This window comes from Panthera leo, chromosome E1, assembly GCF_018350215.1.
Source record: "Panthera leo isolate Ple1 chromosome E1, P.leo_Ple1_pat1.1, whole genome shotgun sequence".
NCBI lineage: Eukaryota > Metazoa > Chordata > Mammalia > Carnivora > Felidae > Panthera > Panthera leo.
In genome coordinates this window covers 41,998,203-42,026,127 of record NC_056692.1, presented here as the reverse complement: position 1 = coordinate 42,026,127, position 27,925 = coordinate 41,998,203, and the positions used below count along the sequence as shown (strand labels likewise).

At 53.4% G+C, this 27,925-nt stretch overlaps 1 protein-coding gene across 9 annotated transcripts; it reads left to right on the top strand.

Annotated features, from left to right (window-relative positions):
• The first annotated feature begins 548 nt into the window (after positions 1 to 548).
• Positions 549 to 17,037, top strand: SLC4A1 (solute carrier family 4 member 1 (Diego blood group)). 9 transcript variants are annotated; one of them, XR_006196589.1, is made up of 21 exons: positions 550 to 639; positions 4,034 to 4,262; positions 4,388 to 4,478; positions 5,530 to 5,591; positions 6,398 to 6,638; positions 6,740 to 6,875; positions 7,324 to 7,447; positions 7,587 to 7,671; positions 7,824 to 8,026; positions 8,495 to 8,699; positions 9,114 to 9,326; positions 9,506 to 9,654; positions 9,743 to 9,937; positions 10,949 to 11,122; positions 11,564 to 11,653; positions 12,115 to 12,281; positions 12,783 to 13,036; positions 14,152 to 14,321; positions 14,416 to 14,592; positions 15,292 to 15,447; positions 16,434 to 17,037. XR_006196589.1 is itself a non-coding variant. In XM_042916432.1 (20 exons), exons 2-19 carry the CDS (start codon positions 4,140 to 4,142, stop codon positions 15,126 to 15,128), a joined length of 2,859 nt encoding a protein of 952 aa, XP_042772366.1. In that variant the 5' UTR covers positions 549 to 639; positions 4,034 to 4,139; the 3' UTR covers positions 15,129 to 15,138; positions 15,292 to 15,343. The 9 variants fall into 9 exon arrangements, 8 of the variants coding, with proteins under 8 accessions (XP_042772366.1, XP_042772367.1, XP_042772364.1 ...); XM_042916432.1 differs by lacking the exons at positions 14,152 to 14,321; positions 16,434 to 17,037 and adding an exon at positions 14,959 to 15,138 and having other exon boundaries at positions 549 to 639; positions 15,292 to 15,343; XM_042916430.1 differs by lacking the exon at positions 16,434 to 17,037 and having other exon boundaries at positions 15,292 to 16,249.
• The last annotated feature ends 10,888 nt before the right edge of the window (positions 17,038 to 27,925 follow it).

Below are 27,925 nucleotides of genomic sequence, written 5' to 3'. Positions count from 1 at the left end.
GGGCCGGCTCTTCGGTGCCATCCAGGGTCTTGGGGAAAGAGGGTGGCTAGGGAGCCCTCGTCCGGGGCAAGAAGGGGAGAGGGCTGCCTGGACCCTGTGTACACTGAGCAGGTCCCTGTGGACAAGGCCATAGAGCAAGAGCAAGTTCTGAGCCAAGAGAGAAGAGAGAAGGCTCCCATGCATCTTGGGGCCGGAGCAGAGGAATCTGGCCAGAGCGAGGGCGGACAGATGCAGGACAGGGGCATCCAGAAGCTGGGACAGACCTGCTATGAGGCTGGGAGCTCGAGAAGCCAACCATCCGACCTTGGTCCACGAAGGAAGACCGAGGAGAGTCCTTGAGAGCCAGGAGGGCATCAGGCGGCCCTGGGGGCTAGCTGGCTGGGGTGGGGTGGGCCAGACTCACAGCTGTCCAGATGTGTGTAAGAGATAACTCTGTTTACTGGGCACCCAGAAGGAGCCGGGCGGGGGGTGGGAAGGGGCTCCCGGGACCGTGGGGCGGGCAGATTAGGAGGCGGGGGCATGAGTCAGGGGTTTGGGAGCCAGGACCTGGTGCTGTTAGAGCAGGTGTGAGCTCGGCTGGTTGCAGAGAACACCGGTGGCTTCAGGAGTTCGCTGAGGGACCCCAAGGCTCGTGAGCAGGTAAGCAGGGCCGGGAGGGGCTGGGGGGTGGCCTGCAGCACCTGTCCCGAGGGCTTCTGCAGGTGCACAGCCTGAATCTGTGTCTAGGTGGGCACAGGCACCCAACCTCCAAGGGGGGGGCGGTGTGGGTGGGTGGGTTGAGAACGTAGGATATGTGTTGTTACCCCTAAGGGCACAAGCCCATTGGCACCTACAGCCGGAGAGCACAGGGCTGCAGGTGTTAGGAAAAAGAGACTGGCATGTAGCAGCAGAGGCGTGTGGCTGGGGTGGGGGTGGGGGGCAAATCTGATCCCCCCCCCTCCAAGTGTGGGTCCTTGTCAGGCTCCTATTTACCACTCCCACCGGTCTTACAGCCCAGCTCCCTCTTTCCTCCACGTGTGGGGATGTACAGGCCATCCGATCTCCCTCTTGCGAGGAAAGTTGGCCAATGACAGTGCTTCCCGTATGGGATGCTTGCAGGGGAGTCGACCAGGCAGACCCGGCACCGAGCCCATCCTAGAGAGTGTTTGCGGGGAAAGGAGGAGTCCCCCATCACCCAAGGATTTCAAAGCATTTAGGCTAATTCCATGGGAATTGAAGGAAAATCAGAGACATAGGTGAAGAAAGCAAGTCTGACCTTGATCCCCAGTCTCAGTGATAATGACAGCAAACTTGTACACTGAGCTCTTTGTGTGTCAGACGTTATTCTAAGTGCTTTACGTAGATCAACTTAACTCAGTGCTACAACAGGCTTATAAGGTAGGTATCAATATCACCCCCACTTTACAGGTGAGGAAACCAAGGCACAGAGAGGTTGAGTCACTTGCCCGAGGTCACGCAGGCAGTGGCAGGGCTAGGATCTGAACCCAGGCAGTCTGACTGCGGGGTTCACGCTCTTAACCACTAGTGCTGAACAGCTTAGAGCTGTTTTCTCTTCTAGGAGGCAGCTCAGCATGATGGCTAGAGATGTGGCTGGAGTCAGCTGGGCCAGGGTTTAAACCCGCCTCTGATACCTACCTACCATAGGACCAAAACAAGTTAACCCTCCTGAACCTCAGCTTTCTCATCTGTAAAATGGGGTTAATGACATTACCCATTTCACAGAGTAGTTTGGGGACTATAGGAGATAAGGCAGTACAGCTCTGTGCAGTGTGGGGGCGATTACACAAAGGCAGTGCTATGCCACCAGGGAGCCCTCCCTATATCATCTGGTCAACCCCCCACCCCGCCCCATCCCCGACCCCAGCCTCTGCCAGCTGTGCTCCACCTCCTGGGCTCCAGATGCCCTGCTCACCGTTATCTGGCCTTGCCCTGGCTGGTTGGACGGCCAGGTGTTTGGGGAGTTTCCAGACACAGGGCAGGGATCGGGTTCCAGGCTCTTATCAGTGCGAGGCCGGCAGCTGCGGGGGGTGACTGGGCCTAGTGGGACCAGCAATCTGGGTCATGGGTGCACCCTGTAAGGCCCCAGATGCGTTCAAATCACCCCCGTTCTCCTCTCTTCTGTCTCACTGAGGTCTCAGAACCCTGGCCGGAAGGCCCTCCCCATTGTACAGATGGGATGACTGAGGCCTGGAGAGAGGCTGGGGGCTGCCCAAGGCTATTCGGCCAGTCAGTGGCAGACAGGCTGCTTCCTGTGGCTCTGTACGGCCCCTCGGATCAACCCACTTCTCAGAAATGGAGGCCACAGTCCCAGCCTCACAGGTGGGACTTTTAGCCCCTAAGGCTTAATACCCTTGAGACTGCTAGGGATCTGAGGCCCAGGTCGGGGCAAGGCCAGAGAAGGGAGGAAGGAAACAAAGATGGGAGAAGAGGAAAGAGAGGGACAGGAGAGGGAGAGAAAAAGCTGTGTGACAAGGGTCCTCAAGGGCCGTGCCCTGGTCATCACCTCCCCTACCACCACCGCGAGGCAGGGACCCCTGCCTTTCTCAGTCTGGCGGGCCTCTGTCATGCCCTCTCCCTATCTCTTGGGACCCCAGCACCACCCACTCCTCGGAAAGAAATTTCTCTGTCCCATTCTCTCTGTGTACCCTCCCTGCCCTCTTCCCTCAGCCTTGTCTGGCACGGTCCCAGCTCTGCACTTTGGGCAGCCACTCCTCAGACCCGGACTGTCCTTCCCCACCTCTCAGCCCTTCAGGTCCTTCAGAGCTTCTCGGCCCAGTCCCAGGGTCCCCCTCCTTGGAGCCACCCCACCCCCAACCCCACCCGCAGGTCCTTCCTACCCTTCGTCCTGCCCTACGATCCTGGGCCCCCGACACGTTCTGCTCATCTCTTGTTTGTCTGGGGGACTCGTTATCTCCCGGCGCCCTCAGCCTGTCACGCGTTCCCAGTTTGCGGTCCCAGTCAGGGCCGGGAGCTTCTCGAGGGGAGGGACAGTTGTCTTGTTCATCTCGGCTCCGTGCGGGCACGGAGCGGGCATGTTTGTCGACCTGACCCGAATCGTCGTTGTCGCAACACCCAGGGCTTCAGTGGGTGAGGGGGAAAGGGAGCCCCTCCACGCCCAGTCCGGGGCCACCCTAGGGGACCTCTGTGCTCCCCTGGGGCTGGTCCTCACATTCCTGGAGTGACCATGCCTCCCTCTCTGCCAGAGCCGCAACTGAGCAAATGGAGGCGCGGGGCTCAGCCGTCTCTTGGCCGAGTCCCAGGCATCCTGACTCCCCAGTCCCAGAGGCACAAGCCTGCAGGGCGGAGCCATGCTTTACATTCATCCAAAACTTATTTATTGGTGGCAACCATTCTTCTAGGAGTAGGGGATTAGCGGAGACTGAGTAGGGAGGGACTGAGACATAGATCTTGGCACTGGAGCGGCTTCCCTACTAGAGGCATCCTCAAATGATGTATACATAAATGAATCAAATGACCAGAAAGTGACAGATCGGGTCAGTGAATGGCAGGGTGGTCAGGAAGGGAATCTGAAGAGCTGAGATGTGGGAAGGGATGAGGTGTGGGGGAGGGGCACCTGGGATGCGGGCAATTGCATGTGCAAAGGCCCTGGGGCAGGAAAGGCCTCGTAAGGCCAACAGGATAGGTGGGGAGCGAGTATGAGAGATGGAGTGGGGGAGAGAAACAGGGCCATGTCATTCAGCACCCGTGAGCCACTCCCAAGGACGCTACAGCCCATGCCCAGCAGAAAGTAGCTGTTTCTGGCAGAAGAGGGTATGTTGTGAAGACTGTCAGGGGAGCTAAGCTCCTTGAAGAAGAAACAGGTCATGTCCCCGGAGTTGGCTAAGTCCTGAGGATGGACAGGAAAAGAAGCCAGGTGAGGACTGGTGGCCAGAGGAAGGAGTTGAACCTGAAGGCCCTCCATCCTCTCAAACGCCCTTTGATCAATGCCAGCCAAGCTTCCTCTACCTGCCCCATCTCTCCTGGCCCCCCCGTGCACCCGCCCTCAACCTACAAATCTAGCTCCTTCCTCCAGGCCCCTCCGACACTTCTTCCCCTGAGCCCACTGTCTCCCAACACATGGGATCCCCCTCCACTCAAATGTAGCCTCCTCTGGGGGCGGGGGATCAGAAGACTCCGGGATGCCCTGTGTCTCACTCAGCCTGTGCTGCCCCACTGCAGGGACCAGCAGTGTGGGTTATGTTGGGAGCGCAGATCACCGCAGACAAATAGGAAATCTGGACAGCACCATGGGGGAGCGGCTGGTGAGTCTTTCGTGGTACCTGCAGGGCTCCTACCTCGGGGCTCTGGGAACCCCGCCCTGGACCCCTCCCTTCGTGGTGGCTGGAGAAGCCCTTCACAGCCCAGCCCTGATGGCCACTTCCCACAGGATGACTATGAAGAGGAGCTGGAGATCACTCTAGAACAGGAGGACTATGAAGACCCAGACGTCCCCGTGTTTCAGGTGGAGGAGCCAGTGGGTGAGCCCCGTCTCTCTTTGTCTTGTTGGGATGAGGTGCTGAGCCCCAGACAGAGACGGGTGGGCAACATGCCTTCTCCCTTCTCCACTACCTCCCCAGCCCCAGGGCCAGTTTCCCCACAATCCTGGTTGATTGAAGGATAAACAGAGTTTTGTTTGAAATGATCACAGGGGGTGACTGCGGGGGTGGGGTGGGGTGGGGGCCGGGCAGAACCAGTCACCCATGGCCAGGCCTTTCGATTTGGGACAGGGCAGCCAAGCCTGTCTGGGACAAGGGCAGGAGCCCACAGGCCACCTGTGCCCATCCAAGGCTGACTTCTTGGCCAGGCACTGGGTCTGTCCTGAGAGCATCGTTCTGTTTGGGGGTCTAGAGGTCCTGAGAAATGGGGGGCCGTGGGGACCCTCCCAGGACAGAGAGATACCAGGAAACCTTCCTGGCCCTGTCAAGGTCTCGGTTGGGGAGCCCCAGGTGGGGACCTGTTTACCGTCAACAGGACTTAAGTGCTGGCAATTGGTATGGAAGATAAGAGGCCCCTCTGAGAAATGCGGGCTGGGAGAGGGGTGGGGGGGTGGGGGCTATATAAGGTAGAGCCCACCCTGGCTCCCAGTGCTCCACCTGGAGACGGTGAGGAGTTTTGGGGTGGGTGGGATTGCTGAGGCTGGAAGGAGGAAGGTAGGGAACCTGGTCCCAGAAGGTGATGGGAGAGGAGGGCGATCCTAGGAGAATCCTGAGATTTGCTGCTCAGGACCCTGTACCTCGGAGGTGACCCTCTCTGTCACCGCTGAAGATGAGTCTCAAGGGTCGTCCACCATGCTTGGACGGGGCATGACAGAGCCAGGCCGGGCCAAGAACGGACACACGGGGGGCCACAGCCCATGGAGCAGCAGGGGTGGGGTGGGTGGGGTGCGGGCACCCCGGTCCTGCCCAGCGGCAAAGGGAGGGAGGCTTGCTGCGCTGAGGCTCACGGTGGGGGGGGGGGGGGTGGAGGTGCAGGACGACCCCGAGGGGGGCATTATCTGGGGGCAACCCTAACTGGCCTCCGGGTTTTCAGCTCACGAAGCCGAGCCGACAGCCACAGATTATCACATCACATTGTACCCAGAGACCCACGAGGTGAGGACCCCTGGGCTCCCCCAATTCTCTTTTCTGTGTTGCCCGTGGGACCTGCCCTTCTACCAGGGGAAGGGAGGTGAAGAAGGACAGACACAGCTTTAGCATCGGCGAACCCCACCAACAGGTAGAGAAGGAGTGGGCACCCCGGGAAATTGGCAGAATGGGAGAGGACACCCCTCGCTGATGGGGTGCCCGGGGCCTTCTTCCACTGAGCAGGGAGAGCCCTGGGCAGAGATAAAGTAACTGCTGGGGACCTGCCCTCCCAGACCCTCTGGCCAGGCTGTCATGTGCTCCCTGGGGAAGCACAGAATTACATACGTGCCCCCTCTGCCCAGGTCCGCCAGGCCCCGCACTTCCCTGCTGGGCAGCAGACTGTCTAGCTGCTTGGGAAGTTGGGTCTGCCCTCAGCGAGGCTCCAGGGAGTGGTCCTCTGGCCCCAAGGACAGGGAAGGGCATGCCGAGCCCGCTCAACAGTCTTGAAGGCAGGAGATCCACCCGATGACCCCGAAGTCCTCCTTTCTCCTTTTCCTCCCAGCTGTCCTCTCTAGCACCCCTTTTGGTCCGGAGGTTCTCCAAATGCCTCTGAGATGGGGTGAGGAGGCCGGTCAGGGAGTCGGGGAATAGAGCCAGGGCTGTGGGCTGTACCCTTCCCCACACTTGCTGCCTCGCTCGACACGCCCAGGCTGCTGCTCCTGCCGGTCCCCCTCCTGAGCTCGGAATCTGCCCCGAGCGCCTCCCAGGACCCCGGGCCTCCCCCAGACATCCCTCAGAGCCTGCTGAGTGTCCCCCACGTCCCGGGCTGCCAGTCTTCTCCCCAGGGCGCTGCTCCGGGCCCCGGAGACGAACTCAGGCCTGTGGGGCTGCAGGTCTATGTGGAGTTGCACGAGCTGGTGATGGATGGGAAGAACCAAGAGCTGCGGTGGGTGGAGGTCGCGCACTGGATGCGGCTGGAGGAGAACCTGGGGGAAGACGGGACCTGGGGCTGCCCGCACCTGTCCTACCTCACCTTCTGGAGCCTCCTGGAGCTGCAGAGAGCCTTTGCCAAGGGTGAGCCCTGCCGGGTGCCTCTGCGACCCTGCACCTACGGCTCGGTGGAGGGGAGGAGGGCCAACGTCCCGCCGCCCGGCTCACCCCACCACCCCTTGCAGGTGCTGTCCTCCTGGACCTGCCAGAGACTTCCCTGGCGGGGGTGGCCAACCAGCTTCTGGACAGGTTTATCTACCAGGATCTGATCCGGCCTGACGACCGAGAGACACTGCTCCGGATCCTGCTGCTCCAGCACAGGTGCCCCTGCCTGCCAGGACCTGGACTCCACAGCCAAAAGGCCCACCTCCCCGGCCCGCCTGCCCCGAGCTCTCCCTAGAGGCCCGGGTGGCCCCTCCCCCACCGGACCAGGGCCCACTTTTCTCCACGATGGCTCCTGCCTCGGACACCTCTTGGGGGGAGACCATGTCTCCATGCCCAGATCTGGGGGGCTACTGGTCCTCAGGAGGCGAGGCTCTCAAGGCCCTTCCCTCCATCCCTCCTGGCCCCACCTCGTCCTTCCAGACGGAGGCCACCCGCTGGCATCCACCCCGTCCTTCCACAGGAGGCCGATCGTCTTCCTGCCCCGGGGTTTCTCTAGTCTGGTCACTGGGGAGCCCCGCTTGATCCCTCCCACCACGGGTCTCCACGCTATTAACAGCCCGGCCCGAACAGCTCTCTCAGTCCGCGTCCCCTGTGTTTCCTGCAGCCATGCCAGAGACCTGGAGGACTTGGGGGGTATGAAGCCCACAGTTGTGACGAGTTCTGGGAACCCCTCAGAGCCTCTGCTTTCCCAGCAGCAGCCCTCGTTAGAGACGAAGCTCTTCTGTAAGGTGAGGCTGTACCAGGGGTGAGGGGAGCGCTGGAGAGCTCCCAACCTGAACATGCAGAGACATGACAGTGGTTAGGGAAGGAGGGGGCTGGATGCTCAGAGTGGCCAGAGGCGTCCCCTCACCACCCTCCTTCCAACAGGGAGAGAAAGACATAGAAGACCACTCAGCATCTGGAATTCTGGAAAAGATACCCCCAGATTCGGAGGCCACCCTGGTGCTAGTGGGTAAGGAGCTGGTGCCCCCTTTCCCTCCGCACCCCCTGCTTCTGCCTCCCGCCCCGGCCCAGCCTTCGTCTCCCTGAGCCCGGCCCCAGCAGCCCCCCTTCAGCCGGGCCTGACCACCCCACCCCCCACCCCGTCACCCCTTCCCCTCGCAGGCCGAGCGCAGTTCCTGGCACGCCCCGTGCTGGGCTTCGTGCGGCTGAAGGAGGCCTCTTCGCTGGAGGAGGCCCCGTTGCTGGAGGAGGCCGTGCGGGTCCAAGTGCCCGTGCGCTTCCTCTTCGTGCTGCTGGGACCTGAGGTCCCCCGCATCGACTACACCCAGCTGGGGCGGGCTGCTGCCACCCTCATGTCGGAGAAGGTGAGGAGGGGCTGGCGAAGGCCGGGGGAGCCTGAGGCGGGGCGGCCGCTGACGTCACTCACTGGACCGGCCCGGGCCACTTTAGTTCTGCTGGTCTGGCACATGCCGTCTAACCCAGCTGCTTCCACCCTGTGCGGCCAGGGGCAGGTAGTCCAGGGCTCCCGTGCTCTGGCCCAGCCCTGCCTGATCTGGCCTGGTCTGGTGTGGCCACTCCGACCGGGTTCCAGCGGGTTAGGTCTGGCCTGGTCTGGCCCTGCCTCCTTTCCCCTTTCCCCACTCGAGGCCCTGTCTGCCTCCCCAAAACCCTTTTGTGGTGGGCATAAAGGTGAGGGGGGCAGCAGGAAAAGCAGTTCCTAGCACGAAGGAGCTGGGGGAGAGGGTTCTGGTTCCTGGAGGCCCTGAATGTGGCCTCTTGGGTCCTTTTGTCTAGCAGGTGCAGGCAGCCCTGACCCTCTCTCCGGCCCCCAGGTGTTCCGCATTGAGGCCTACCTGGCCCAGAGCCGGGACGAGCTGGTGAAAAACCTGGAAGAGTTTCTGGACTGCAGCCTGGTGCTGCCTCCCTCCGAAGTCCCCTCTGAGAAGGCCCTGCTCGGTCTGGTGCCCGTGCAGAGAGAGCTGCTGCAGAGACGAGTAGGCACTGTCAGGCAGGAGCCCAGACTCTACAAGGGCCTAGGTACCTACCCTGCAGCCCCCACAGACCCTCAGCTCCCCCGGCGCAGCCCTGCGGGACCCTGCCTCCCCTCCTCTCTCTGTCTTCATGTCTCCCAGCCTCCTTGGCCACTCCCTTCCCATCAGCAGATTCTCCCCTCGGGGCTCCTGGGTCGCTCAGTCGGTTGGGCTGGGCGTCCGGCTCTTGATTTCAGCTCAGGTCATGATCTCACAGTTTGCGAGTTTGAGCCCCTTGTTGGGCTCTGCGCTCACGGCTGGGAGCCTGCTTGGGATTCTCTCTCTCTCTCTTCTCTCTCTCTCTTTCTCTCTCAAAAAATAGATAAATGAGCATAAAAAATAAAGATTCTCCCCTTGATTCCTCTCTCCCCACACCTCCTGCTGTTACCCCCTGTGACCACGGTCCTGTCCTTGACTGCAGATTTGAATGGGGGTCCAGAGGTCCCTGGTGCCCCGGAAGACCCTCTACGACGGACAGGCCAGTTCTTTGGGGGCCTGGTACGCGACATCAAGCGCCGCTACTCCCACTACCCGAGTGACATCACAGACGCGTTCAGCCCCCAGGTCCTGGCTACCATTATCTTCATCTACTTTGCTGCCCTGTCACCGGCCATCACCTTCGGCGGCCTCCTGGGTCAGTGCCTCCACATGGCCCCCCTCACCTTCACCTCTGACCCTTTGGCCTCCGTGTCGGCCCTGTCTTCCGTCCCGATCTGACGGTCGGGGCCCCTGCACCAGCCTGCCCGTGAAACGCTCTATTGGCCGTTGGGAATGACCTCTTGACCTTGACCACACTGTAACTTCTACCCACAGGAGAAAAGACCTTTAACCACATGGGGGTGTCGGAGCTGCTCATCTCCACTGCGGCCCAGGGCGTCATCTTCTCCCTGCTCGGGGCTCAGCCGCTGCTGGTGGTTGGCTTTTCAGGACCCCTGCTCGTGTTCGAGGAAGCCTTTTTCTCGGTAGCTCTGTTCTGGCCCTGACCCCACCTGCCTGACGCACGGTGCCTGGGCCCGTCCGCTGACCCAGCCGCCTCTCCCGCCCTTGCAGTTCTGCAGCAGTAACAACCTGGAGTACATCGTGGGCCGCGTGTGGATCGGCTTCTGGCTCGTCCTGCTAGTGGTGCTCATTGTGGCCTTCGAGGGCAGCTTCCTGGTCCAGTTTATCTCCCGCTACACCCAAGAGATCTTCTCCATCCTCATTTCCCTCATCTTTATCTCTGAGACCTTCTTCAAGCTGATCAAGGTAGGGGCCACGGGAGTGTCGACAAGCACGTGTGACTCTGTGCACGCGCCATGCGACCATGTGTGTCGCTGCGCACGTGTCCATATGGCACTCGTGCGGCTGTACCTTCACAGTGTGTGGCCGTGACCGCATTCCTGTTGACATCTGCTGCCTGTGGGCCGGTGCTCTCTTTTTTGAGAGGGAGGGAGAGAGGGAGTGTGAGCAGGGGAGGGGCAGAGGGAGAGAGAGAATCCCAAGCAGACTCCACACCCAGCACGGAACCCAACATGGGGCTCAATCTCACGACCCTGGGATCATGACCTGAGCCGAAATCAAGACTTGGATGCTTAACACATTGAGCCCCCCAGGACCCCTGTGGGCTGGTACTCTTGCTGTGACTGCATAGTGCCTGTGCCTCTGTGCGCCCATGTCCAGTCCTGCATGCCGTCTCTACACTCACCCCCAAGAACCACAGGGCCTGTGGTTGGAGCACCCTGCCTCCTCACCTCAGTCACCTTAAACTATGCCCACCTCTGCATCTGCATTTTATATGGAGGAAGGGTGGACGATGCGTGTCTGCCCCTGATTCTGCTCGTTGGTGGGGCTTTCTGTTTCCAAGTCTTTGAAGCCCCTTTTAGGAACCTCCTTGGCATTTGTTTCCTGCCCACCAGCCTTCTCAGGTCTCCCAGTCCCTGAGTGCTCACGTGCACACACACATGTACTCATTGCCACCGTGGCTTAACCCCACCCAAGCTGAGCCTGGTCTCTACTCCTGAAAACTAAGCTATAGAATCCCATTGTCCCTCTGTTACCCTGTCAGTTGGGGAAGAAGATAAGTGGATGGATGGATAATAGATGGATGGATGGATGGATGGATGGATGGATAGATGATGGACAGATTGATGGGTGGATGGATGGATAGATAGATGATGGACAGATTGATGGATGGATGGATGGATGATGGGCAGATTGATGAATGGATGATGGACAGATGGATGAAAGGGAATAGGATGCCTTGGTTTTCTGCTGCAGATCTTCCGGGACCATCCACTGCAGAAGGATTATGACTACAATGTGACAACAGTGCCCAAACCTCAGGCTCCCCTGCCCAACACAGCCCTCCTCTCCCTTGTGCTCATGGCTGGCACCTTCTTCTTAGCCATGATACTGCGCAAGTTCAAGAACAGCTCCTACTTCCCCGGCCGGGTGAGAACACCCTCCCCTCACCCTGCCCTTGCCTACACTGCCCTATCTCAGTCCAAAGCATGCCTCTAGGTTCCTCAGTGTCCTTAGCTCTCCTTCTTACCCTAGATTCCCATTCCCCATTCCAAGCCTCCCTGGTCTCCTCCTCATCTAGGCTGCCACTCTTCAGGCAAGCCCATCTCCCTTTCTTAGCATGCCCAGGCTGAGAACCTAGTGGGGAGCCAAGGACAGCTCTTAAAAAAGGGATGGAGAAGCTGTGGGGCCAGAGGTGGGGCTGGGCCAGGGGCAGAAGAAAGGAAGCAGGTACATTGAGGTGCAGGACAGGGCATTAGATGTTGATGGACTCCCTGGGAAAAGCAAGGCGCCCTGGGTGAAGAAGGGGCAGGAGTGGGAGGCAGGAGGTAGGGAAACAACCGGGTACTGACCACTGATTTCTGCCTTCAGCTGCGACGGGTCATTGGAGACTTTGGGGTTCCCATCTCCATTCTGATCATGGTCCTGGTGGATTTCTCAGTCAAGGACACCTATACCCAGGTGACCCTCTCTCCCCACTGTTATTTCATTCTCCCAGTGTCCCCCTCCCAAGAATAGCTTTCCCAAACCCAAAGCCGGCTAGAACTACCCCTACCCATCCCTGTCTCCCCTGAGAGCCCCAAGTCCTTCCCACAGCCCTACAGGAGCCCTCTGACTGAAGCGAGGGTCTGGGGCAGATTCCCTCTTTACTCCAAAGAACCTGCTTTAGCCAGGCAGATCTGAGTATGAATCTCACTTCTGCCACCAAATAGCTGTGTGATGCAAGGCAAACCACATAACCTCTCTGATCATGTTTCCTCATCTATAAAGCTGGGAATGAGAAGATGTATGTAAAGGGCTTAGTGCAGTGACTGGGTACAAACCATAAGTAAGTTCCCAAGTGCCCAGGACCCTGGCTGGCCCTGCCTCCCTGCCCCCAGCCCCCTGCCTCCGGTGTTCTCACCAGCATCCCCCTCCCACAGAAACTCAGTGTGCCTAAAGGCCTCTCGGTGTCCAACTCCTCGGTCCGGGGCTGGATCATCCACCCACTGGGCTTGTATTCGCCTTTCCCCATCTGGATGATGTTTGCCTCCGTCCTGCCTGCCCTCCTGGTTTTCATCCTCATCTTCCTTGAGTCCCAGATCACCACGTGAGAGCCAGGGTGGGGCCGAGCCTGGGAGGGTCCGAGGCGGGGAAAGCGACAGGCTCCGGGCAGGCATGACACCCAAGGACTGAGCGCGAGTCTCAGTCAAACCTGTGGCCCTCCTGACAATCAGGAGTGGGGGCGGGGGAAGGTCCAGGTTTTGCGGGACGTGACACTGTATAATTTGGGGAAGCCTTTTTAAGAAAAAGGAGACAAAACGAGGTGCCAGAACGCAGAAGGGACCTGTACCAGTGAGGCTCCCTGAAGTTCAGCTGCATCAGCTGCTTGTAGACGTTCTAGATGATATCTAAAGATACTTCTACTCTTAGAGTCTGGATTCTCAAGAGGGGGTGGGAGGGAGGGGAGCAAGGAACGCTAAGGGAGATGAACACAGCAGGATAAATAAGATACAGAGGGACACAAGTATGGAGAAGGAAGGAGGGGCAAAGAGGGTGGGGGCAAGCGAGAGCACTGCTCACCCCTGACCTCACCCCCACCCCCCGCCAGGCTGCTCATCAGCAAACCAGAGCGCAAGATGGTCAAAGGCTCTGGATTCCACCTGGACCTGCTGCTAATTATCGGCATGGGCGGTGTGGGTGCCCTCTTTGGGTTGCCCTGGCTCAGTGCCACAACCGTGCGATCCATCACCCATGCCAACGCGCTCACCGTCATGGTCAAGGACAGCACCCCGGGGGCTGCACCCCAGATCCAATCGGTCAGGGAGCAGCGGATCAGCGGGCTCCTGGTCGCTGTGCTCGTGGGTGAGTAAGGGCTGGCCACACTCTCTACCACCCTCTGGCCTTGCTCCGGGCCCCCAGCCCCTGCCCGTTAGGATCCAGTGCCTTCTCCAGCCCTGCCCGCACTGTAGCCAGATCTCCCCGACGTACCCCCTGCCCGTGTCTCCCAGTGTCAGTTGTCCACATGAGGGAATTCTGGAGGAAATGCCCAAGGCACTGAGACGGACATCTGAGTCGAGGAAGGAGCAGGGGACTTCTCTAGATAGGACCCAGCATTCAGAGTTTTATCCGACAGAAGTTCAGTGAATGGTGGGTTCCAGCCCTGCCCTGCTGCCAACTTAGTAACCCTCCTCATCTCTGGGCCTCGGTTTCTCGGTCTGTACCATGAGAGGGTTCATTAGATGCCCCTGAAGTCTCTCCAGCTTGGCTGTTCTACAACTGATCCCAAGGGCAGTGCCCCAGGCGTTATCTGGGGTGGGAGAGAAGACAGAGGGTCACTGGGGTTTGATCCAAGTTCTGGAGCAGCTGAGAATCCGGCTGAGCTCAGTGTGGGCAGCGCCGCGGTCACTGATGGAGGAACCAGGGAAGTTTCTTAAAGGAGGCAAAGTTGGTGTTAGCTGGAGGAGGGTCAGGGTTTGGATAGGTGGAGGGGGTTGGAGGCATTCTGGGCTGGAGCGATGGAAAAGTTGGGCTTCTCTGACCTCTGTGATCCCCGGAGGCTAAAAGAAAAGGCTTTGAAATTGGGCTGGCAGGAGTTTGACTCCCTGACCCGCCACTTAGTAGCTGCGTGGTTGCAGACAAGTTGCTTCCCCTCTCTGGGTCTGTTTCCCCATCTGTAAAATGGGGGTAATACCTGGGGGGGAGGGACGGGGTGGGCGAGGGGCGGGGGCCTGGGGCTAGGTGGTGGGGAAGATTAGGACGATGCTGGGAGTGGTTGGCCGTGGGCCGAAGTCTGAGGGGCCCGGCGGGCCGGTCAGAGGCTTGGAAAGCGGCACAGGCATTAATACTGTTGTGTAAAATGGGGGGGTAATACCTATTAAGAGGGCTTCATACGGTACCTATGGTTTCGTTCCCCAGCCCCTGATGCTTCTGGCCCACTGGGGCCCCTGGGGGCTAAGAGCGTGTGCTTCTCCCCGCAGGCGTGTCTATCCTCATGGGGCCCATCCTGTCCCTCATCCCCCTGGCTGTGCTGTTTGGCATCTTCCTCTACATGGGGGTCACATCCCTCAGCGGCATCCAGCTCTTTGACCGCTTTTTGCTTCTGTTCAAGCCGCCCAAGTACCACCCGGCCGTGCCCTACGTCAAGCGGGTACAGAGCCCTCCTGGCGGCCGGGCCCAGAGTGGGGTGGGGGGTTGCGGGGTGCCAGGGCAGGGCGGGTGGTAACCCCAGCCTCTGCCCGCAGGTGAAGACCTGGCGCATGCACTTGTTCACGAGCATCCAGATCATCTGCCTGGTGGTGCTGTGGGTCGTGAAGTCCTTCCAGGCCATCTCACTGATCCTGCCTTTCATCCTCATTCTCACGGTGCCTCTGCGACGCCTCCTGCTGCCGCTCATCTTCAGGGAGCTGGAGCTCAAGTGTGTAAGTGTCTGCTCCCCTCCCCTCCCCTCCCCTGCGCCCCCCACCCCCCGCAGAGCTGCAGGGGGCAGGGAGGGGTCATCCCCGGGGCTGGCAGAATAGGAGGGGCGGGTCTGGAAACAAAGGAAGGCAGAAGGGCGCAGAGGTTAAGGTCTGGGTCTGGGGCTTGCGTCATCCTAGTTTCTGACCCGGAACAAGTGGCTTCCTTTCTCTACGCCTTGGGTTTACTCACCTGTAACAGAAGTAATGGCAGGGTTGGAGAGAGTTAAGAAGCACACGGGCTGTGTTCCACACGAGCTGTCCTCACCGCTGGGGGACTGGTCCTGTGGTCTTGTAAGTAAGTCATTTTGGACAGAGTCTCTCCTCCAGTAGAATGCTTCCACGATGTGACAGTCGCTGTGGGGCTGTCCTGGCGAAGGGGTGCCCTGCCCACCGTCTGTAGGCCTTCTCCTGCTGGGGCACCGGATCCCCGGGGGCTCCTCGCCCATTGGACACCGCTCATCCGGACCAAACCTGGGGGCCGAGGGGGCAGGACATGACTCGTCCAAGGTTCAGAGAGAGCCAGGCCCTCTCCCTCCAGAGGCGCTCTCAGCACCCGGGGGGGGGGGGGGGGGGGGGGGGGGGGGGGGGGGGGCGGGGAGGGCTCATCTGCCCCGCCTCTCCCCGGAAGCTTACCCTCTCTCCTGCTACTCTACCCTCCAGCTGGATGCCGACGATGCCAAGCCGAACTTTGATGAGGAGGAAGGTCAGGATGAATACAACGAGGCGCCCATGCCCGTGTGAGGAGAAGGCCCAGGCCTCAGGGCCCCCTCCACCTTCCCGCCTCCCCTCTCTCCCAGGAAAAGCAGAAGTTCATGGGTATCTCATAGACTGTCATGTCCCTCCTGGGGTAGCAACTGGAGCCCTGGGGCTGTGGGTGGGGATGGAAGGAGTGACTAGTAAACCAGCTTTTATGGCTGGAGATGGCCAGTAGGGCCCACATTAGGAAATTCGCTGTGTAGTCCCCTCCTGCTGCCACATTGCCACGTGGGGTTCCCAAGCTGGAAGGCTCTGATCCGAACCAACGTCTTCACAGCCAGCACAGACAGGGGCAGTGGCAGGGGAGGTGGAGGGGGTGAGGTTCAAATTCCTGCATGCTGCGTGACCTTGGGCAAGTCCTCCAGCCTCTGCTTCCTCTTCTGTAAAATGGGTATAATTATAATAATACCCACGCTACAGGATGGCCACTGAGGACCAAAGATAAATGTGAAAAAGGAGCCTTGTCAACTTTGAAAGGACTGTCAGACGGTATCTTCAGGCTGGCCCAAGGTCACACAGCTCCTGAGCTGTACAGCTGGGGTTTGAACCAGGTCTCCTGACTCTGAGGCCAGAGCCCTAGGCTCTACTTTAGTTACCCACCTTCCCATGCCTAGAGATGCCCCTGCTGACTCCCCTTCCCTATTCCCACCCCCATCCCTTGGAGCCTCTCATCTGGGGCAGAGGGAGGTGTCCTGGTGAGGGCAAGGAGCAGGTGAAGAAGCAGTCAGGGCGGGGACCCAGGACTCCTAAGTGCTCACTCCCTCCTCCCATGCTCTCACTCAGTCATGTGTTCATTCATTCTGCAAACACTTACTGAGGGCCCTGGTTCCTGCAGATACAGGGGCAACCGAGAAAAGACTCTGCCCTGGGGTGGGGAATGGGGGCGGGGGTAGGGGGGTGGGCGGGAGGCGGTGATGCAGAGTCTGTGCTAGATTTGGATGGAGGGGGTGAGATCAGATGGGGGGGGAGGGAGGGAGGTTTGTAATTTATTGTTTGCGTATTTTCTAAGAGCTTTCATTGTACTTCGGCTTCACACAAATGCCCAGGCCTCCCGTTGGAGACGCACTGCCCACAACCTCACCCCAGCTGAATCTTGGGGAAAACCCAGATTTGACCAATTGGGGTAAGAGACAGTGGACTCTGCAGAATAGGGGCATAATCTTTTTTTTTTTTTTTTTTTTTTTTTTTTTTTTACAAAACAAAAATATAAAAAGAGTGGAAAGAGCTGGAAGCGGTGAGAAATGGTTGAAACGGAGAATCAGGTGCCTTGGGCGCCCGATGGGAGGCTCTTGGGTGCATCCCTGAAGGCTGACAGCTGCCTCTCACCACTTCCCCATTCTATGCCTCAGCTTCCTCATCTGTAAAATGGGGACGATAAGGGTACCTACCTTGTAGGATTCTTGTAAGGCTTAAATGAGACAGTGCATGTAAAGCGCTTGCTTAGCCCAGCCTGGCCTCAGGCCTCAGAGGAAGCGCTCAATCAACCTTCGCTGCTGGTATTGTGATCCTCACTGGGGTGTCCCTGCCCCCTCCCTCCTTCTGCTCCTTGAACACTGCTCAGGAAAGTGGAAAGAAAGTCGCCCTCACTGCTAGCACCCTTCCCCTTGATGCTTGGGAGTAGGTTTTGCCAATAAATGCGTCTGTGGTGGAGTGACTGCCTTGCTGCAATTTCCCTCCGAGAGTCGGGGGTCCAAGGGGTCTTGGCCGGACCCTGTGGACATGGAACGCACGCCGTGGGGCTGGTGCCCAGAGTAACCCAGGGTGCGGGCAAGGAGGGCCAGGCTGGGGGGTGGCAGGGTGTGTCCTGGGGGGAGGGATACAACTGGTGGCCCTGAGTCTTAGGGTGGAGAAGGCCAGCCGCCAGTGAGAGGGTGAGAGAGCAAGGGAAGACACATTACGCTCTGGACATCCTTCTTCAGAATGAGCAAGACCCAGTGGGGGGAGGGGCTGAAAAGAGTGTCATCCGGTATCTTCAGGCTGGCCCTGTCCCTTGTACCATGGGCCCCACATCCCTTGGGGCCAATCAGCCCCTTGGCTTGCACACATCAAGGTGGGCAGCGCCTCTGAGGGGCCTCGCCAGGGAGGGAAGGCAGTTTGCGCTCAGTTACGGAGGAACAGCGTCTCTTGACCAGCTTTTCCACTGGCCCTCATTCTGGTCCCCGTGGAAGACCACCAGCTTCCAGCAAATCTAGAAGGCTTCTGGGCCAGGTGTCACTCACCCCCTGGCCAGGAGGGTGCCAAAACATAAACCCTCCCCACACTTCTCAGCCTTCCAACGAGAGGTCAGCGCAGGGCTGGGCCGCCTGGCTTCCTTCCCTGCATCTATATTTACTTGCCGCCTATCCCCAGCTGACCCCTCCCAGGCTGCCCGGGACAGCCGCCAAAGGGCCGGAGAGCTACCTTGGCCCCAGGGAGAGCCGTCCTGGCTGTCCACCTCCTGCAAACAGCAGCTTCATGTCTCCACAGCAGCTGGCCCGGTCCTCAGGGCTCGCCAGAACCCCACTGGCCACCTTGAGCAGGCAAGGCATTAGGGAAGTGTGAAGGCCACAGAAATCAATCCCATCGACTTCCTGCCTGTCCTGAGGCCTTACTCCCTTTGCGCTTCCGGCCGCCCCCAACAGATGCCCTGTCCCACTCTCTCTACTGCCCACGTTTCCTCTAAGAGCTGTCCTTCTGCCCCCTCCAACCCCCAATACATACACACTCCCTCAACATCTCTGCAGTTTTAAATCCTGCTCACCCACTCAACCCTTTCTCGAAGACTGCCTCAACGTGAATGGGTTGCCGAAACGAGGTCCACACTGCAGTGTGAACACAAAATAACCCCCCTCAAGGTAAGAGAATAATTCAACAGAATCCAAAAGCTATACACCTGAAGACTTTCTCTCTCTCTTTTTTAAAAATATTTTAAAAATTTTAAGTAAACTCTACTCCACACATTGGGCTCGAACTGAGGACCCCAAGATCAAAAGTCACATGCTCCACTCAGCCAACTACGTACTCCTATACCTGAAGATTGCCTTTTTTTTTTTTTAATTTGAGAGAGAGAGAGAGTGCGTGTGTGTGTGTGTGTGTGTGTGTGGAGGAGAGGGGGTAGAGGGAGAGAGAGAATCTTAAGCAGGGTCCATGCTCAGTGGGGAGTCTGATGCAGGGCTCCATCCCTAGTCCCTGGGATCATGACCTGAGTGGAAATCAAGAGACAGTCGCTTAACTGATTGAGTCACCCGGGGGCCCCTGAAGCTATTTTTTTTTTTAACGTTTATTTACCTTTGAGAAAGAGAGAGACAGAGCATGAACAAGGGAGGGGCAGAGAGAGAGGGAGACACAGAATCGGAAGCAGGCTCCAGGCTCTGAGCCATCAGTCCAGAGGCCGACGCGGGGCTCGAACTCACGGACCACGAGATCGTGACCCGAGCTGAAGTCGGACGCTTAACCGACAGAGCCACCCAGGCGCCCCGAAGCTATTTTTTTAATAGGACTCTCTATGGTAACAAGAAAAAACTAGAAAGAGGCCAAACACTCTGTAATAGGAGGGTGGTTAGTAAATTATAGCAAATCACCCTACCTCAATATGATAGGCCACTAGGCAGGCCTTACAAATAATAATAATGAGGGGCGCAGGGCGCCTTGGGGGGCTCAGTGGGTTAAGCATCCGACTTCAGCTCAGGTTGTGATCTCACAGTTCGTGGGATCGAGCCCCACGTCAAGCTCTGTGCTGACAGCTCAGAGCCTGGAGCCTGCTTCCGATTCTGTGTCTCCCTGTCTCTCTGCCCCTCTCCTGTTCACACTCTGTCTCTCAGAAGTAAATAAACATGAAAAAAAAATGATGAGGGGCACCTGACTCGCTCGGTCTGTAGAGCATGTGACTCTTGATCTTGGGGTTGTCGGTTCAAGTGCCTACTTAGGAAAAAGACCCACAAAATAATAATGACGATGAAGAAGCTGCTGAATCAGCTTGGTGCAATCACGTGATCCTGGGCCTCTGAGGTCAATGAGTTTGGAATTCCAGCTTCGTGATTTAGTTGGAGAAGGACAGAAAACGTCATCTGCATTTGTAAAACGGTGGTAACGATATTGACTTCACAGTGTTCTTGAGAGGATAAATTGAGATCACCCGCCTCGAGGTCCTAGCCCGGTGCTGGCCTTTATTTTTTTATTTTATTTTATTTTATTTTATTTTATTTTATTGTTTGTTTATTATTGAGAGAGACAGAGCGCAAGCGGGGGAGGGGCAGAGAGAGCCGGAGCCACAGAATCTGAAGCGGGCTCCAGGCCCTGAGCTGTCAGCACAAAGCCTGACGCAGGGCTGGAACCCACAAACAGTGAGATCATGACCTGAGCCAAAGTCGGATGCTCAGCCAACGGAGCCACCCAGGTGCCCCCGGTGCTGGCATTTAGTAAGCAAAACGTTTATTCCTGTTTCTTAAGCAAAGCATGAAGTGCTGTGACAGTCAAGGTGACAGCCATGCAGGAAAGGATAGCGTGCACAGGAACGAAGTTTAGAGGCTTAGACGGGAAATATGAAAATGCCACAGTGGTAGAGTTATAGGGGTATTTTTTTTTCCCTCCCTCGCCTGGACTTCCAGGGCAAAGGGTTAAATTCATCATCCTCAGTTCAGGGTAGATCTGTTTGTTTCATCTTTCTCGCAATGCTTCAAAATGAATCTCAGACGCACCCTTCAGCTGTGCACCTTCCCACCAACACTGATCATTTTCTTAACCAGCTGCGGTGCCACCATCACACCCAACAAAATGAGCACTCGTGCCTGATATTATCAAATATCCAACCTACAATAAATTTCTCAAGATGTCTGTTTGCGGTTGGGGTGTGTGTGTGTGTGTGTGTGTGTGTGTGTATCTGTCTGTCTGTCTGTTCCTATACATTATCAGCATCATGTTCTAGTCCCGGCTCTGTTGGTGCTCTTTCTGCCCCACACTGTGGTTTTAGGATCCAAAGCTGAACACTGAGTTGCCTTAGCTCCTGTGTGGTGCTCCATGGAGCACCTTACCTTTGGCTTCTTCTGTCTCCCAAGAAGGGACACCTTGCTGCACCCTACTCCCCTCCCATAAATGACTTGCAGCGTCCTCAGGCTTGTCCCCTTCTGGTTCTGGTGAGAACCTCTTTGGGTTATGTATCCAGGGGCCAGGAGTGGATTTGCTAGGTCATAGGGTATAAATAGGTCTGTCTTGACCAAATATGGCTATATTCCTCTCCACGTTGTCTGCACCATTCAGCACTCCCACGGGCAGCCCACGAGGTTCCTATGTCCCCATGTGATTGACATTATTCAGCCCTTTTGATTGTTGCTAGTCTGACTGAGGAATTACCTCATTGTTCTTTGTTTTTGGGGTTTGTTTGCTTGTTTGTTCTTCTGCATTTCTCTGATCACTGTAGAGTTTGAGTATCTCTGCATTTGCTGATTAGTCTTTAAGATTTCCTATTACAGGGGCGCCTGGGTGGCTCAGTCGGTTAAGCGTCCGACGCTTGATTTCCACTCAGGTCATGATCTCATGGTGGGTGAGTTCAAGGCCCTCATGGGGCTCGGTGCTGACAGCTTGGAGCCTGCTTGGGATTCTCTGTTGCCTTCTCTCTCTGCCCCTCCTCTGCGCACACGCACTCTCTTTTTCTCTCTCTCTCAAATAAATAAACTTAAAAAAAAAAAAGATTTCCTATTAGGGGCGCCTGGGTAGCTCAGTCAGTTAAGTGTCTGACTTCGGCTCAAGCCATGATCTCACGGCTCATGAGTTTGACCCCCGTGTTGGGCTCTGGGCTGACAGCTCAGAGCCTGAAGCCTGCTTCAGATTCTGTGATTCTGTGTCTCTGTCTCTCTTTGCCCCTTCCCCGATCTCTCTTGGGCACTCTCTTTCTCTCAAAAATAAATAAACATTAAAAAAAAGATTTCCTATTATATAGGGGCACCTGGGAGGCTCAGTTGGTTAAGCATCTGACTTTGGCTCAGGTCATGATCTCACAGTTCGTGGGTTTAAGCCCCACGTCAGGCTCTGCACTGACAGCTCAGAGCCTGGGATTCTCTCTCTCCCTCTCTCTCTGCTCCGCCCTGACTTGAGCTTTCTCTCTCTCTCAAAATGAATAAATTTTTCAGAAACTTCAAAAAATGATTTCCCATTATATACACGGTTTTGTCATATCATTTGGTCATATTCTTACTGAGGTTGATGCTTTTCTGGGTGTTGATTTGCAAGACATTCTCTATCCTTTGTTGGTTTGAGATCTTGTTAAAATATTTTCCCATTTTGTCAGCTCTGTCTTCATTTTGTTTACCTCGTTGATCAAATCTTTAATTTTGATGTAATTAAATATACCCAAGAGGAAGAGTTTGGACTTGATTCAGTAGACACCAGGGAGTCATTGCAGGTTCTTGAACTGGGGAGTGACATGATTAAAGTGAGGCACGTGGGAGCTATATACAGGAGGGACTGGCTGCAGGAGGCAAATTGGGAATCTGAAGGTAAGTGAGCCAATAGCAGAGGCAAACAGACATAGCCCCCACCCTCACAGGCCCTGCAATCAGCACAGGACCATGGCATTCAACAAGAATGGTGAGGATTTGCACAGAGTGGTGGGAGCAGAGCGGGGCTAGAATTAGGCGTGGCTTCCTGGAGGTAGAGACATTTGCTCTGACTCCTAAGGGGAAAGTAAGAGCTGGCCCAGTGATGAGAGAGGGGGAACATCTTCGGGGAATAAAGGTCTAGAGAATGAATATATTCAGGGGTGCCTGGCTGGCTCAGTCAGTAGAGTGTGCAACCCTTGATCTCGGGGTCTGAGCCTCATGTTGGGTGTAGAGATTACTTAGAAAGGAAAAAAAAGAAAAGAAAAGCTCGGCAAAGTCAAATGACATGGTGGAAAGCCTGCTGGGTTGGCAGGCCACATGGTGACCTCAGAAAGTTGTTTCTTTCCCAGGCACCTGGGCCCAGAGCCAGATGACAGGAGGTGAGGAAGAGCTGGTGAGGAAGCAGAAGCAGGAGGTGTAGGCCATGGTTGGGGAGCTTGGCAGGAATGGGCAGGCAGAGAGAGCCCAGCTGACTCTTCTCCAAGGTGATCCAGAGACTGCTTTCCAGGTAGGGAGGACACATTCATAGGCACGCAACCATCTCTCTTTAAACCATATCTTCATATTTTCTTTTGTTGTAAACTTTCTGTATTTCCTTTTGAGAGAAAAAGAGAGAGTGAGAGAGAGAGAGAGAGTGTGAGCAGGGGAGGGGCAGAGAAAGAGAGGGAGAGAGAATCCCAAGCAGGCATCTCACCGTCAGCACAGAGCTCAATGTGGGTCTCGAACTCACCAACCATGAGATCCTGACCTGAGCCAAAATCAAGAGTTGGATGCATAACCTACTGAGCTACCCAGGTGCCCCCCCATCTTTTCAATTATTAAAAATCTGTATGTGAAACACTTAAAATTATAGAACTATCTAATACAGAGAACAAAAGCCTCCAGAAAACCTCCCGGTAATCACTCACTGTTAATCATTTAGGATATTCTCCTGCAGATTGACTTATATGGGAACACTAATTTACCTAGTTTAAGAAAATAGATCATACATAACTTTTAAACACAATTTCAGGGGCACCTGGGTGGCTCAGTCAGTTAAGCATCCGACTTTGGCTCAGGTCATGATCTCACAGTTCTTGAGTTCGAGCCCCACGTGGGGCTCTGTGCTGACAGCTTGGAGCCTTGAGCCTGCTTCAGATTCTGTCTCTCTAGATAATCCCCAATTACAGTAGGAAACTACAACTCTCTCAATTAACCATAGAACAAGTAGGCAGAAAATTATTAAAGACATAGAACACCTGGAGTGCACTATCAACCTACTTGACCTAATTTATGTTTGTAGAGCCTTCCAACTAATTATAGCAAAATACACATTCTCTTTAACTACACCCATTCGCCAAAATAGACTATGTTCTGGGCCATAAAACAAACCTTAACAAATGTGAAAGAATTGAAGTCCCAGGAAGTATAATCTATGCCCATCACAGAATTAAATTAGAAATCAGTAATGGGGGGTGCCTGGGTGACTCAGTCGGCTAAGCCTCTGACTCTTGGTTTCAGCTCAGGTCATGATCTCATGGTTTCATGAGTTTGAGCCCCACATCGGGCCCAAGCTGACCGTGCTGAGCCTGCTTTGGATTCTCTGTCTCCCTCTCTCTCTGCCCCTCCCCGACTCGCGCTCTCTCGGTCTCTCTCAAAATAAAATAAAATAAACTTAAAAAAAATAAAAAAATAAATCAGTAATGGAAAGACATTTGGAAAAAAAAAAAAGCCTAAGTATTTGGAAACTAAGCAAGTCACTTCTAAATAACCCATGGATCAAAGATGAAGTCACAAGGGAAACAGAAAATATTTAAAACTGAATGAAGATGAAAACAGATCAAAATTTGTGAGATGCAATTAAGCAGTGCTTAGAGGGAAATAGTATTAAATACTTAGGTTAGAAAATAAAAAAGATCTCAACTCAGTAATTTAAGCTTCTACCTTAGAAAACTAGAGAGGGACGCCTGGCTGTCTCAGCTGGTGGAGAATGTGACTCTTGATCTCAGGGCCATGAGTTCAAGCCCCATGTTGGGCATAGAGTTTACTAAAGAAAAAAAAAAAAAAAACTAGAAAAAGAAGAGCAAATTAGAACCAAATCAGGCAGAAAAAAGAAATAATAAAGCTAGAACAGAAATCAATGAAATTGAGTATAAATAAGAGAGAAATATAATGAAACCAAAAATTAGTTCCCTGGGAAAAAAATCAATAAAATTGATAAACTTCCAGCCATGCTGACCAAGAAAAAAAGGAGAAATATAAATTATAAATAATAGAAATTAGAGGGCATCACTACAGACCCTAAGACATAAAAGGATAGTGAATGAATACTACAAACATAGCCATACATTTCACAACTTAGATGAAACTAAATTCCTTGAAAAACATAAACTTTTGAAGCTCATTAAAAAAGAAATAGAGGAGAACCTGGGTGGCTCAGTCAGGTGAGCATCCAACTCTTGATTTTGGCTCAGGTCATGATCCCAGGGTCATGGGATCGAGCCCGGCGTCCAGCTCAATGCTGAGCTTTGAGCCTGCTTAAGATTCTCTCTCTCTGCCTCCATCCCTCTCCCCAGCTTTCATGCTCTTTCTCTATCTCTGTCTCAAAAAACAAAGAAAGAAAAAAAGGAACAAAGAAAGAAAGGAAGGAAGAAACAAAGAAAGAAAAGAAAAAGAAATAGAGACAACAATAATAATAAAACAACCCAATTTAAAAATGAATAAAGGACTTGAATGAACATTTCTTCAAAGAAGATCTACAAATGACCAATCAACACGTGAAAACATGATCAGCATTACTCATCATTAGGGAAATACAAGTCAAAACTACAATGAGATACCAGCTTACACCCATTAGGATGATTACTGAAAGGAAGGAAGGAACAAACGAAAGAAGGAACAAAGGAAGCAAGGAATGAAGGAAGGAACGAAGGAAGGAAGAAAGGGGAACAGAAAATGACAAATGTTGGTGACGATATGGAGAAATTGGAACCCTTGTGCAATGTTGGTAGGAATGTAAAATGGTGCTGTTGCTATGGAAAACAATATGGTGCTTCCTCAGATAATTAAAAATAGGGTTACCATATGATCCAGCAATTCTACTTCTGGCTATATACCCAACATAATTGAAAGCAGGGTCTCAAAGAGATATTTGTATACCTATGTTCATAGCAGCAGCATTCATAATAGCTAAAACTTGGAAGCAAGCCAAATGTCCATTGATGGATGAATGGATAAGCAAAATGTGGATGGAATATTATTTACAATGGAAATTATTTACAAAAGGAAGGATTTTTTTTTTAGTTTTAATGTTTATATATTTATTTTCTGAGAGAAAGAGAGCAACCTGGGGAGGGGCAGAGAGACAGGCTAGAGAAATTCCAAGCTCTGAACTCACGAACTGTGAGATCATGACCTGAGCTGAAACCAAGAGTCAGACCCCTAACTGACTTTGCCCCTCCCCGCTCAAAATAACACGTTAAGTGAAATAAACCATTCACAAAAAGGCAATGTATGATTCCATTTATGGAGATACTGAAAGTAGTCAAAAATGATAAAGACAGAAAGTGGAATGGTGGGTTGCTAAGGGCTGGGGGGAGAAAGAGCAGAAAGTTACTGTTTAATAGGGACAGAATTTCAGTTTTACAAGATAAAAAGAGTTCTAGAGATAGATGGTAGTGACGGTTGGATAACATAAAGCAGTAAAGATGGGGTGCCTGGGTGGCTCAGTTAAGCAACTCACTTCGGCTCAGGTCATGATCTCACTGTTCATGAGTTCGAGCCCCGCATCAGGCTCTCTGCTGTCAGCACAGAACCTGCTTCGTATCCCCTATCTCCCTCTCTCTCTGCTCCTCCTCCACTCATGTACAAGCATGCTCTCTCTCTGTCTCAAAAATAAATAAACATTTTTTAAAAATAGAAATAAAAGGGGCACCTGGATGGCTCAGTCGGTTAAGCGTCTGACTTCAGCTCAAAATGTATTTTGCTACCATTTTTAAAAATGGGTGGGGCGCCTGGGTGGCGCAGTCGGTTAAGCGTCCGACTTCAGCCAGGTCACGATCTCACGGTCCGTGAGTTCGAGCCCCGCGTCAGGCTCCGGGCTGATGGCTCGGAGCCTGGAGCCTGTTTCCGATTCTGTGTCTCCCTCTCTCTCTGTCCCTCCCCCGTTCATGCTCTGTCTCTCTCTGTCCCAAAAATAAATAAACGTTGAAAAAAAAAAAAAAAAAAAGGGAAAAATAGGGGCACCTGGGTGGCTCAGTCAGTTAAGCATCTGACTGGCAGGTTAAGCCTGCCACCCAGGTACCCCAGGAAAAAAGCTGTTTTGTTTTGTTTTTTTTAATCAATAAACCTCTAGCTAGGCTAACAAAGAAAAAAAGAGAGAAGACACAAATTGCTAATATCAGAAATAAGATGCCATCACTACAGATCCCATGGATGTTAAAAGGATATAGAGGTATATTCTAAATAATTCCACAAATTTGATAAATGGATGAAATGAAACAATTCCTTAAAAGGATACAATCTGCCCAAATTCACACGAGAAGAAATAGACAACCTGAATAGGCCTATATCCATTAAAGAAATTGAATCAAAAATTAATAATCTTTCAAAACAAAAAGTACCAGGCCCAGATGTGTTCATTGGTGATTTCTACCAAACATTTAAGGAAGAAGTTAAATCAATTCTGTACAATTTCTTCCAGAATATAGAAGCAGAGGAAATACTTCCTAATGCGTTCTGTGAGGCCAGCAGTACCCTAATACCCAAATCAAAGACATTATAAGATCAATATAGATCAATATCTCTCATAAATATAGATATAAAGATCCTCAACAAAATATTAGCTAATTTAATTCCACAATGCATAAAAAGAATTATACAACACAACCAAGTAGGCTATCTTTCACATATGTTGGGCTGGTTCAACATTCAAAAATCAATTAATATAATCCATCATATCAATAGGCCAAAGAAGAAAAACTACATGATCATATAAATGGATGAGAAAAATCATTTGACAAAATTGAATACCCATTCATGATATAAACTCTTAGTGTACTAGGAAGGAATCCCCTCCATGTGATAAAGGACATCTACAAAAAGCATACAGCTAACATCATACTTAATGGTGAGAAACTCACTTTCCCACTTAGATTGGGAACAAGGCAGGATATACCTATCCTCTTGCCACTGATTTTCTTTTTTTTTTTTTTTTTTTTTTTTTTTGCCACTGATTTTCAACATCATACTGGAAATCCTAACTAATACAATAAGAGGAGGAAAAAAAAAAAAAAGGAAAAGGTACACAAATTGGGGAGGTAGAAATAAAACTGTCTTTGTTTGCAGATGACATGATTGTCTATGTAGAAAATCAGAAAGAGGGGCCTGGGTGGCTCCGTTGGTTGAGTGACTCTTGATTTCAGCTCAGGTCATGATCCTAGGGTCATGGGATAGAGTCCTGAGTCAGGCTCTGAGCTGAGCCTGGAGCCTGCTTAAGATTCTCTCTCTCTCTCAAATTAAAAAAAAAAAAAATCTGAAAGAACTAACAATAACAACAATAAAAAACTTCCTGGAACTAATAAATGATTATAAAAAGATCGTAGGACACAAGGTTAACATGCAAAAGTCAGTCACTTCCCTATATAACAGCAATGAACAAGAGGAATTTGAAATAAAAAATGTATTATCATTTATATTGGCACTCAAGCTGAAATACTTAAATATAAATCTAACAAAATATGTACAAGAACTGTATGACGAAATCTACAAAACTCTGATAAAAGATACCAAAGAATTAAATAAACGGAGAGATTTCCAAGTTCATGGGTAGGAAAGCCCAATATTGTTGTCATTCTTGCCTTTTTGATATATAGATTCAAAGCAATTCCAATCAAAATCCCATCAAGTAGTTTTGTGGCTATTGGCAAACTGATTCTAAAGTTTATATGGAGGGGCAAAAGACCTAGAATAACCAATACAATATTGAA

What these genes read in the sequence shown, in the direction of transcription:
- SLC4A1 (XM_042916429.1), top strand. Translation starts at nt 4,140, where the DNA reads ATGCCCTGTGTCTCACTCAGCCTGTGCTGCCCCACTGCAGGGACCAGC. An exon ending in TCGAGGAAGCCTTTTTCTCG is followed by an intron (nt 9,655 to 9,742) that starts GTAGCTCTGTTC and finishes CCGCCCTTGCAG; the next exon opens with TTCTGCAGCAGTAACAACCT. An exon ending in CTTGAGTCCCAGATCACCAC is followed by an intron (nt 12,282 to 12,782) that starts GTGAGAGCCAGG and finishes ACCCCCCGCCAG; the next exon opens with GCTGCTCATCAGCAAACCAG.